At 35.5% G+C, this 11,634-nt stretch overlaps 2 protein-coding genes across 2 annotated transcripts; one reads left to right on the forward strand and one right to left on the reverse strand.

Annotated features, from left to right (window-relative positions):
- Window positions 1-543: 543 nt before the first annotated feature.
- LOC129896583 (uncharacterized) lies at window positions 544-4,912 on the forward strand. The gene is made up of 7 exons (XM_055972520.1): window positions 544-847; window positions 953-1,043; window positions 1,134-1,258; window positions 1,432-1,528; window positions 1,996-2,105; window positions 3,883-3,957; window positions 4,442-4,912. The coding sequence occupies exons 2-7, from the start codon at window positions 974-976 to the stop codon at window positions 4,490-4,492; spliced, it is 528 nt and encodes a 175-aa protein (XP_055828495.1). The 5' UTR covers window positions 544-847; window positions 953-973; the 3' UTR covers window positions 4,493-4,912.
- A 5,748-nt stretch (window positions 4,913-10,660) lies between these two features.
- On the reverse strand, window positions 10,661-11,235 carry LOC129893929 (major allergen Pru ar 1-like). Its single transcript, XM_055969372.1, has 2 exons — window positions 11,055-11,235; window positions 10,661-10,959 (listed from the first exon to the last, which is right to left on the reverse strand). Exons 1-2 carry the CDS (start codon window positions 11,233-11,235, stop codon window positions 10,661-10,663), a joined length of 480 nt encoding a protein of 159 aa, XP_055825347.1.
- Window positions 11,236-11,634: the final 399 nt, after the last annotated feature.

An 11,634-nucleotide genomic window follows, 5' to 3' on the forward strand; every position in this document is an offset into this window, starting at 1 on the left:
CTACTGCAATTTTTTCAGGCCTCAATTTTCTAGTTACATTCAGTTGGTTCAAAGCAGAGGCGGTAAAGTATCCTATGAAATTATAATTCGTTCAACTCATTTAAGTTTTGACTGATTATTGACTTGTTTATTTATTAGCTCAGTCTATTATCTCAATTCATTTCAATTCATCGAAATTTGGGTTAATATCTAATCCAAATTGATGCATGAGAAATCGGAATTGATGTATTTTCAAAAAGACATTTATTATTAAATTAATGTAATTAAAAAAACACTTGAAATAATTTTTTCCCGAATTTTACATCATTTAACTATTAGCCTATTTGGATTGACTTATTTTTAAGCAGCTTATAAGTTGAAAACTGCTTATAAGTTAAAAAAAATAATAGGTGCAGCCCAATTTTTTTCTTTTGACTTATAAACTGTTTTCAACTTATAAACTGCTTAAAATAAGTTCATCCAAATAAATCCAACTATTTATTGAAGTTTATTTTAATCACAAAATAACTTTAAACACTCAAAAAGAAAAAAAGCCAAAAACAGTTTATCTGATTCTCTTTTCGTCTGTAGAACCAATCGAAAGACCACCTGACCATAAATAGAGTAATAGACCAGATCAGGAATCTTTAAAGCCTCTAGGAGGGTGATAAGTTTGATAGGCAGACATCAAATTCCCCGTCACCCAGTAAAGTACAGCCAAACTAGGTCGCTATTAGTTTCTTGTTGATGACATAATTTGCTTAATCCCAGAGCTGGATTCACACACTCCGCCACTATAAAATTTGTTACTCCCCCCCTTCGTCGTGGTTGCTTTTATCGTTCTCTCGTCTTGTCTTGGAAAGTTGAGGTAATACCCATTTCATTCTTTACAAATCGTATGTGGGGTTCTGATTTCTGATGAAAAAATCTGATTTTGTTTAATGGGTTTCTCTTAATTTGATGGGATTTGTAGTTTTGCTGCTGAGATTTGACCATGGGTAATGCTTCTTCAATGTTGACTCAATATGATATTGAGGATGTCCAAGACCACTGTGACCATCTCTGTAATTTTTTCTTACTCATCTATTAGTCTTCTTCTTATTCCTTTTTCTTGCACAGCTTACTAATTGGGATTTAAAAAAAAAAAAAAACAGTTGCACAGCAGGAAATAGTGTCACTGTATCAGAGGTTCTGCCAACTTGATCGGAATTCAAAGGGTTTTATATCAGCTGATGAGTTTCTGTCTGTGCCAGAGTTCGCAATGAATCCACTCTCTCAGGTGTGCTTATAAATTTTTGTTTTGGTCTTAACTACTGTATTAGATTTGTATGTAATAAGATACTGTTATATTTCTCAGCCCGGACACCACTATTATAAAAAATAGTTGCTATTTTTCTTGTGTCTTGTTGGTATGTTCTGTGTTCAATAATAATGTGAAACACATCTTTACAGAGATTACTTAAGATGGTGGATGGCTTGAACTTCAAGGACTTTGTGGCATTTTTATCAACTTTCAGTGCTAAAGCCAGCGTGGCACAGAAAATTGAACGTACGTCATTAAATCCTTACATGTGTTGTATTTTTGCAACTTGAGGAAACGTGTAATGTAGGAGGAGGACTGCGTTTAAAACTTGTTTACACTTGGTGACATCTTAGACATACTATCCCTGATAGCTGTTCTGTAGTTTTAAGCAGATTCATATAAGATTCTCTCCCTATTGTTATTTGGTAAACTGTGCATTTGCTACTGTGGTAAGAGAAGATCCATCAATGCCATTGAATGATTTTGTTATAGTCTTTCTAGGATTAGGGACTTGTAGTAGAAGGTCTAGAGGTGGTGGTAGCATACCAGTCATATTAAAGAAGGGCTCTTATAGCAACAATTATTCAGATTCTTTCATTACTGAAATGTATTTTGGAACAAGAGATTTGTTATTTACCTAATAATATAATTTTTGACTTCTTTTTTCCCTTTATTAATACTCACTGATTTCCTCACCTACTATTTTGTCTTAGTTATCTTCAAAGTATATGATTCTGATTGCAACGGAAAGGTGACCTTTGATGACATGATGGAAGTGCTTCGGGATTTAACTGGATCATTCATTTCTGACAAGCAAAGAGAGGTATGTTACATCTAATATCCTTTTCACTCTCTTTCTTTTTGATACTGAGTTTTGTTCACAAAAACAGAATTAAGAAAGCTCTTGATTTGTACAAGGTGTATGAATAGTCTCCTAATCCTGTTGGGACCAAAACAATCAGGGCGTCGTGCGGAAACTAACAATTGCAAATCTTGACGATGAAAAATCAGAGACAAAGAAAATTATATTAAAAGAAACATATTATTTTGATATGGTTTAACCAATGGGCCTACACATATGAGAAACTAATATAAAAGAAATCATATAAACTATTGGAGAGAAAATCTCTCCCTAAACAAGACTCTTACAATGACTATATTGTGGATGCTATTGTGTTATTGTGGGAATGACTGATCTTCAATTTATAGAAGTTTAAATTTTTCCTCCAATAGAAGTATAGATATAGAAGAGTTCTTTTCCACCGAGAAAACCTTTTTTTTACCAGGGACACCTTTTTGAATAAAATACAATTTTGTTATAATTCAAATAAAGTAGGACATTCGGGGCAAACCCTAACAAATCCAACATAGAAAGATTCTGTTAAGTTACAAAAGTGTGTCAAAATGATTTACCTCGTTCATATTTCACCAAAAAGATGGAGATTGTACATCTTGATCAAGGTGAGTGTTCCTGTAAAAAAATTGTTGCTCCTTAAAGAGAAGTTTGGATAATACACTAGACTTCATCAACTTCATTCATGGTATGTATCACATGTCGAAGTAGCATAAATACTCTACAAAGTTCAATTATTCTATTTGAGGTTATAAGTGTTTTATGATCTTTAATATCTTAACTACGATCATTTGCTTGTGCTTGTTTTATTTAAGGACCATAACTAATAAATAAATCTGCCAAAAGAGTAACCCAAGAAGTTTATAAAACATGTTAAAAGTGTAAACTGAGAATATTAGTCTGAGCATTCTAATAGTACGTGTGCCACTGTTTTACTTGTTTGTCTTCTTTGAAACCTTTTCTCACTTAACTTACTTTTGGTTCCGTAGAATCTCGTGTACACTGTACACGTATGTTTTAATTTAAAGGTCTAAATTGCAGTGTTCTAATGTAAGGCTCTCAAATCTAGTTAGTAGAGTCATGAACTGATACTTTACATAGATTTGATTTTGGTTCTAGCTCATGATGAGCCAGCTTTTCTTTAGAGAACTTGTGGCACTTACTTCTTTAATAGCTTCTGAGTTGTAGTCTTGCTTTTTTTCCTTTATAGTATTGTTTATCTAGGTCGGAATGGAGGAGAAATGACAAGAAGGCTGGCCATAGTGATGGAAAAGTTTAATAATTCATGTCTGCAAGTTAAGTGTTGTGCTTGTGATTGAGAAATTCGGAGTGTGGTTGTTTGCCATTATCTGTTCAAAAAGGACCATTAGAGGAATTTGTTAAAGAATAAATGAGCATAGTCATCAATTCACATATTAAGATTCAAACTTTGGATGTGTTTGGGACTTTGGGTACATGACTTTATAACATAGGTTGGTTGGTTTGGTTCCTCATGATTTGCTAGACATTTTTTGCTGATACATTGCTGCATTCAGCCATTCACATGCATTATAAGTTTGAGTATTTTCTTTGCGTCTTTTAAATCAGCCAGGCTCTATCATCGAGTAAAGGACATTTCACTTTCTGAATCTCATGTGATTTTGTAGCTTCCTGCGTTATGCAGACGTGGGTTATCAGTTGCCATTTCGTGTAGCTTTTGAATAATGAATTTGATGAGTTCATCGTCTGCATTTGATCTGGATTGCAGGAAGTGTTGAGCCAGGTCTTGCACGAGGCTGGTTATACAAGGGACTCATTACTGCTGTTGAATGACTTCATTAAGGTTAATTCATGCTTTCTGGACTGAGAATACAAAAATTTAAGTGTTTTTTATTAACTAATGTTTTGTGGGATGGTAGGTCTTTTTTTTGGGGTGGGGTGTAGGTGGGGGTGAATCTGTTAATAAGAAAGATTAGATGTCACAATTAAGATATGATGTCCTTCCTTAGAAGCATTCTGATGTCGTGGAGTTTTTAAAAGATTTACATTGAGAGATACTGTAATGGTGTAGGGCAAGGCCCTTGTGACAATGGGTATGCTTCTGAGGCTATTTCGTTTTATTAAAGTAAAACATGCAGTTACGGAGCACTCTCATTTAGATTCGATTTATAAATTGCTTTTGTTTAGATTGGTGAACTTGTCATGATAACTTGTAGCGGGTGGGAAAGATCAACTGTATGAATGTATTGCTCAAGCTATCTTTCTCATTTTAGTGCTCGATATTCTCTCTCCTTACTGTTTTGTACTTGTGTTTGCTTATATTTCAGATCATGGACCACCCTGGTTTGAAGATGGAGGTTGAAGTACCAATTGACTAGTTACGCCTGTGATTGATATCTCTGTGTACGCGTTTTGTTGAATTCATGCACCTGCAATCTCTTGCCTTTTTTTTTTTTTTCCGTTTATCTCCTTTTTTTTCTTTCTTCTCCCCCTCTCCCCCCTTCCCCCTTTTGTGGGGGCAGGGACAGAAACACAGAAACAACCGTGTAATTAAGATAAAAGCTTTCAGCTTATTCAAAAATCTTTTGAGTATGCTAAAATTCTCATTTTTCACGAGTAGTTGTATTTGTTTTAAGGTTGAGTCAAGCAGAGTTTTGTGTGCTTGAACCAAGTGTGGTGCTATACATATTGAGCCAGTCGAGTGAACTGCATACTGTACTTGAACATGCTAACTGGCTAGCGAGGCCGGTTAACACACACATACATCTAATTTCCAATAAATTGTTCTCCACTTAAAAGTATTCGTCCTGAAATGCAAAATGTGAGATTTGTAATGCATACTTGATTTGGTTTTGGATCTTCCAAATCATTCCCGCAGGAGATCCGGACCCATTTTTTTCTGATCCTTCGAGAAAAAGATTCATTCTCTTCATAAAAAATAGGAGGTAGCCGCCGACTCCAACTACCGTCCATGTACGATCCATACTAGATCTGACCAACTTGCTGAAGCTGAAGCAGCTACTTTCGAAGTAACAGAAAGAAAAGCAACGACTGGAGTGGGAGAGTCAGAGTCAGGGCTATGGAACAAAGGATTATCTCGGACCTAGACCGAGGTATTGATGGTGATTTTCTAATCTCGCAGAACAGAATGTGATACGATGAGATAGAAAGAAATTTCGATAAAAAATATTTTGATTGGAAAATTATCCATTTTTCTCTTAGACAAAAAGGAGATATTGAGGCCTGGGTTAAGATCGATACCAACAGTAATCCAAATACTAAAATTGGTATTAATAATTATCAAATAATTGATAAAATTGAGAAGCGATTATGATTGAGATAAAGCTCTTTAGATGGTCTTTTCTATTGTATAATTTTCTATTGTCCGAGTTGGAGTTAGAAATACATCAGGATTTCCTGTTCTTACTTGTCTGGATTTTACGGCCGCCGTTCACCGGGGCTTCGGTCGCCGGCTCCCCTGTCATCAGGTCACCAACTTCCTTGACCTTCCGGCACTGGGCAGGCGTCAGCCCCCATACTTGAGTTGATGGTATGTAGAAAACAGTCTCCCTACGTTCACCAAGGTAGGGGCAAGGCTGCGTATCTATCCTCCTCAGACTCACTTATAAAATTACACTAGGTATGTTGTTGCAAATGTAATGCGGAATGAATGAGTATATCGCACTCTCAACTTGAGCTCAATAAGGTTCAGAACCCAATGATGCGCACAGGCTCAGGAACTGTCAACAATGAATTAATTTGAACAAATCATTCTGAAAATTGACAAAAATAGAATGAGTTACTACTAATTAAAGCAACTGTCTTCTGTTCACGTGCATCCAAAATTTGCCTCTTTCTTTGAACAGAAGAAATCTGACACTTCTAATTTCAGCTTCAAGACAAATCTTTTTCGTTTACCGGTTTTCCACCATGCAACTATGAGTAAATACTATATGCCAGAAAATTCTGCATTCAAAATGCAAAATTTGAATAAATTGAAGCCGGAAGAATATGTCCATCAATATGCTTTCAGGGCCAGCTAGCATGTCATCAGGCAACAAGGAAAAATCCATCGCGTACTCGCATCACTTAGCTGAAAGTTCTTCAAGGATTTTTTCTGTAGAAGAAGCTAATTACAGAAATAAGGAGCTTGTGCATGCTGAACAAGTTAAACTACTTGATAAGAGATTGAGAATTCTTGAAGATGAAGCAGAGATTCTTAAGTTAGCTTTCGTGGAAGACGTCGAAGAAAGAAGAAAGTTAGTAAATGAAATTCGAAATGAATTTCAGGCTGCTTTTGGATACACGAAGGTATTACTAACATATTTTGTGATGCTGCAATTAAAGTTGCTTGTTTCTACAGTTTGTTGCCTGATGTTCTTTTCCTGTACAGCGTCAACGACATGGACTCCTGCAAATTCTACGTGAAGAATCAAATCCAGCAGTTGTCTTCAGAAAACTGAGAGCTCCAGATGCTACTGAATTTGTATCTGATGAATTCTCAAATCGATGATTCCGCCTGTCTGAAGATTTAATGGCCTGGAGGCTGCAATTTCTCCTCACGTGTGATGCTGATTCTTTTTTATTCAGATACAAACACGTGAAAATATTATTTTCACTTCTTAGGTGGCGGTGTGATATGAAACTCAAGACTTTTTGTTTGATTTGATACCATGTTTAATTGTGTGGCTGTCTCGTCTAAAAAGTTAAAGTTATTTGTTCTTTGACTATAAACATTATGTTAGAAGAGAAACTGTTACTAGAGTGATCACTTTCCCATTTCCCTTTTTTTTTTGGACGCATTTAAGGACTACGCTGTTATGCATTACAGAATCAGCAAAGAAGTAGCTATTGTTGTAGCTAGTTTCTACATTCTCAATGTAAGGATTCTCACTTCAATTAGTCATCAACCATTACTCATCTCTTTCGACTTTCCGAGCAAATGTGAAATGACAAATGAAGATAGTACAGAAAAAAAAAAAACACTTAAGATTATCAGTACTTTTAACCATAAAAATAGCCAACAACATTATTGCATACAAGAAGATGCTTATTGCTGCCACAAACATGAAAGACAAACTTAGGAATCACAGAGAAAACAACCATCCCATAACATATCAACCTTCTAAGCATAGGCTTCAGGATTCTGAAGGAGATAGGCTTCTACAGCTTTGAACACAGCCAAAATCTTCTCCTTGCCTGCCTTTATTTCCTCTTCCTTGAGCTTGAAATCCCCCACAGTATAGTACTCCCTCTATTCCATATTAATTGATTTTTTGAGGGATTTTTCATTGTTCAAAATAATTGAATTGTTCAAAGTTCAAGATGAATGTTTGAATCTTTTTCCATATTTGCCCTTTCATTTATTGAAGTTTTATATTTTCTAAGAGATAAATCATACTACTTCAAAAGTTATATTTATAATTTGAATCATACTTTCCACCATTTGCAGACTGCTCAAACTTCACGTCGTAAGTTATTTTCTCAAGGTTGTCTACCAGTCCATCACCTTCGATCAATGTGTACTTATATGCGTATGTCTCCTCGTTAAGTTCATCAACACGATACTTTATGGACTTAAAATTCAATACACATGCACAAAAAGAATTAAGATAAAACCAGAGCACTAATCAGAGTAGTTTTACACAAAACATAAAAGAATAATTTTGGCGATTGTATCGTCAGGAAAATTGATAGTCTTGATGCTTCCATCACCTCCATCACCTTGAACCTCAATGATTTTAATAGCTTGAGGCATCAACTTTGGGATCAAGTAATGAGAATCAACAATGGAGGCCTTGAATATTCTTTTTGGGGGAAGTGGAGAAGTGTTCTCCTCAGTGAAGGTGGTGATAGCCATAATGTTTTGATTCTCAGATGAAAATGGATTGAGTGGGATTTCTTGTAGGGGAGAGCACTTGTTTGATGCAAGAAGAAGGGGATACAAGAGATTATATAGGTTCAAGTCCATGTATTATATAATCTTGTAGTCATTTTCATGGCAGGCCAAATATATGCTTTTGCTTGTCCTTATGCATTGGTTTCCAGTGTTTGTAAAATTGCTATAGCTTAAGGTTCTGTTTTTTTTGTGCTTAAATACTCTTTGTTGGATTTACTTATTCAATATATTTGGTATACATGAAATAGGAAATGGTCATCCAATTTATAAGGATTTTTGCTTTTGTCTTGTCTTTAAGGTTGTTTTTTTTACTCGTTCATAGGGTACGCCTATTGTTTCTACATTTTTATCATGTGAAAACAGAAATACTAGTTTGTATTGAACTTCAGAGTGTCTTGATAGATCAGGATTTCGTCATGAAAGAATGATTGCATCAATACATAATTGTTTCTTCTGGTTGAATAATCATCAATTTCTTAGTCATGGACAACCAAGAAAGTTAAATTGCAGTAGAAATTCAGCTTATGTCAATAGTCTACAATTTCTACAATCCTCAACTTTAGTAATATGATTCAAAGTGAAGATAAAATATTGATAACATAATATAGATGCTCACATCTGTCTAATGTTAAGATACATTTGGGATTCTGGTGCAAAAGGATAACTGTTCAAGAAACAACAACTTTTTAAATTAACCATGAATATTACATTTTACATTGAGAAACCTATCAGCAGTAACTATGATCAAGCTACAAAGAGAAGAAGATACACTTGGTAAGGGAATTAAATTTCTCCACAATAACCTCCAGAACTGAAGTAGTCTCTCCTTGAATTGGCTATTTGCACGCTCTTTTGGTGCTCTAGCTTGGGGCAGTCATGGAGACGATGACCAAGCCCACCACAATATGCACAACCCTTTACTCCGCTTGCATTCGTGATTGCCTCAACGTAATTCAGGCTGCATTCGGATACCCAAAGGTATTAATAAGATAATCTTATTGCTGCAGTTAATGTTGCTTGTTTCTATTTAACTATAGTTTGTTGTCTGATGTTATATACTTGTGTTCTTTTTCTGTACACGTCAACAACATCGACTCCCACAATTTCTGTGTGAAGAGACTTATCCAGCAGTTGTCAGCAGTGAACTGAGAGTTTCAGAGGCTGTTTACCAGGATGCTACTCGATGTAAATGTGAATTTTCACATCAATGATTCCTTATATCTGAGAAGATATTGTAAACTCTGATTTTGATGATTGACAAACCAGATGAAGGGACCTGGTATTTTCAATGCTCTCACACAAGGTCAACACTATCTCTGCACAATGAGGCAGTATGGCAGCAGGACCGCAGTGTCCTTTTCCTTCTCGACCATTGAGATGCGTTTAAGGTTTTACCCTTCTCTCTTTCATATGTATAAGGGGACATGACAAATGGCAAAACGTTGCTTTAGCAATCTAAAAATTTGCTCGTCTCAAGCATAAGCTGTCTCAGCTATCGAAAGGGAAAACCTCTGCAGCAAGGGACCAGCTCTTATCAACTGAAGTTGTCTTTTGTTCCTTGTTGTTAGGTTTTGTATCTTGTGCTTACATTGTAAACCTACCCTTCTTTGATAAGCTTGTGTAGGTATTTTCTTTTGTATTGTTACTTTTTGAAGTCTTTATCAACTAGAGGTAGTTGGTTAAAGTAAGTGGGCAATAGAGTTATTGTATTGAAGTCTTGTAATATAGTTTAATTCCTAGAATTACAAGAGGTTGTAATCAAATCGTTGCCCGTGTTTTAGTGAAATTGTTTGGTGAAATCCTACAGGGATAGGTCGTGGGTTTTCCTTCCTTGAGCAAAAAGATTTCCACATAAACATCGTGTGTTCTTTATTTATTGTCTTCATCGTGTATGCCTTCTCTTCTAGTAGATGTTCTTAGTCACGGACCTGATCCCTTGACTTTTGGTGGACTCATACAAGCCATCAGAAGATTCAATGGCCTGGACGCTGCAATTTCTCTTCACGTGTGGTGCTTGTTCTTTTTATTCAGGTACCAAACACGTGAAAATATTATTTTTGCTCCTTAGATGGGGTGAGATTTGAAACTTGAGACTCCTTGTCTGATCTAATATCATGTTAGAATTGTGTCTGTCTCATCTAAAAAGTTGAACTATTAGAGCAACCATGCTTATCTTCTTAATTATATTTGTCTCAACAATTTCATTATCTGAAGTCATATGTACTTTGACTTGAAGCATTATGTTAGAAATGAAATTGTCACTATAATTACTAGAGTGATCATTTTCATATTTCTGTTCTTTTTTTTTTTGGACACATTTAAGGACTAAGCTGTAATGCATTACAGAATCTGCAAAGAAGAAGCTATTGTTGTAGCTAGTTTCTACATTCATAATGTAAGGATTCTGAATTCAATTAGTCATCAACCATTACTCATCTGTTTCAACTTTCCGAGCAAATGTGAAATGACAAATGAAGATGAAGACTGGTACAGGCAAAAACAAACTTCAAGATTATCGGTACAACCATAAAAACAACAAACAACATTATTGCACACCAGAAGATACTTATTGCTGCCACAAACATGAAAGACAAACTTAGGACTCGAGAAAAAACAACCATCCCATAACATAGCAACCCTCTAACTTCTAAGCATAGGCTTCAGGATTTTGAAGGAGATAAGCTTCTACAGCTTTGAACATCGCCAAAACCTTCTCCTTGCCTGCCTTGATTTCCTCTTCCTTGAGCTTGAAATCTCCCACAGTATAGTATGTGCTAGTCACCTTAGAGATGGAACCACCATCTGCTGACTGCTCAAACTTCACATCGTAAGTTATCTTCTCAAGGTTGTCTACCAGTCCATCACCTTCGATCAATGTGTACTTGTATGTGTATGTATCCTCATTAAGTTCATCAACACGATACTTTATGGACTTAAAATTTCCACCTACACACACAAAATCAAGAGTTATCGTTGTCTTCAAAAATATCATATATTAAGTACGATTGCACAAAAATAAAAGAGTGATATGATGATTATACCGTCAGGAAAATTGATAGTCTTGATGCTTCCAGAACCTCCATCACCTTGAACTTCAATGCTTTTGATGGCTTGTGGCATCAACTTTGGGATCAAGTTATGAGAATCAACAATGGAGGCCTTGAATATTCTTTTTGGGGGAAGTGGAGAAGTGTTCTCCTCAGTGAAGGTGGTGACAGCCATAATGTTTTGAATCTGAGAAGAAAATAGAAGAGTAGTATTTCTTGTAGGGGGAGAGCACTAGTTTGATGAAAAAAAGAAGAGGGATATCAGAGTTTATATAGGTTCAAGTCCATGTATTATATAATCTTGTAGTCATTTTCATGGCTGGCCAATATATGCTTTTGCTTGTCCATATTCATTGGTTTCCAGTGTATGTAAAATTGCTATAGCTTAAGGATCTGTTTGTTTTGTGCTTAAATGCTCTTTGTTGGATTTACTTATTCAATATATTTGGTACACATAAACTAGGAAATGGTCATCCAATTTAAGGATTTTTGCCTTTGGCATGTCTTTTAAGGTTCTCAATTTATTTATTTTCTCGTACATAGGGTACACGTAATTCTACTCCTTTTTTATCAA

This window comes from Solanum dulcamara, chromosome 7 (assembly GCF_947179165.1).
Source record: "Solanum dulcamara chromosome 7, daSolDulc1.2, whole genome shotgun sequence".
NCBI classification, from domain to species: domain Eukaryota; kingdom Viridiplantae; phylum Streptophyta; class Magnoliopsida; order Solanales; family Solanaceae; genus Solanum; species Solanum dulcamara.

Excerpts from the sequence above, each read along its gene's own strand:
- LOC129893929 (XM_055969372.1), bottom strand. The coding sequence starts at position 11,235 with ATGGCTGTCACCACCTTCACTGAGGAGAACACTTCTCCACTTCCCCCA. Across the intron at positions 10,960-11,054 it reads GACTATCAATTTTCCTGACG|GTGGAAATTTTAAGTCCATA; the intron begins GTATAATCATCA and ends TTGTGTGTGTAG.
- LOC129896583 (XM_055972520.1), top strand. The coding sequence starts at position 974 with ATGGGTAATGCTTCTTCAATGTTGACTCAATATGATATTGAGGATGTC. Across the intron at positions 1,259-1,431 it reads CAATGAATCCACTCTCTCAG|AGATTACTTAAGATGGTGGA; the intron begins GTGTGCTTATAA and ends ACATCTTTACAG. Across the intron at positions 3,958-4,441 it reads TGTTGAATGACTTCATTAAG|ATCATGGACCACCCTGGTTT; the intron begins GTTAATTCATGC and ends CTTATATTTCAG.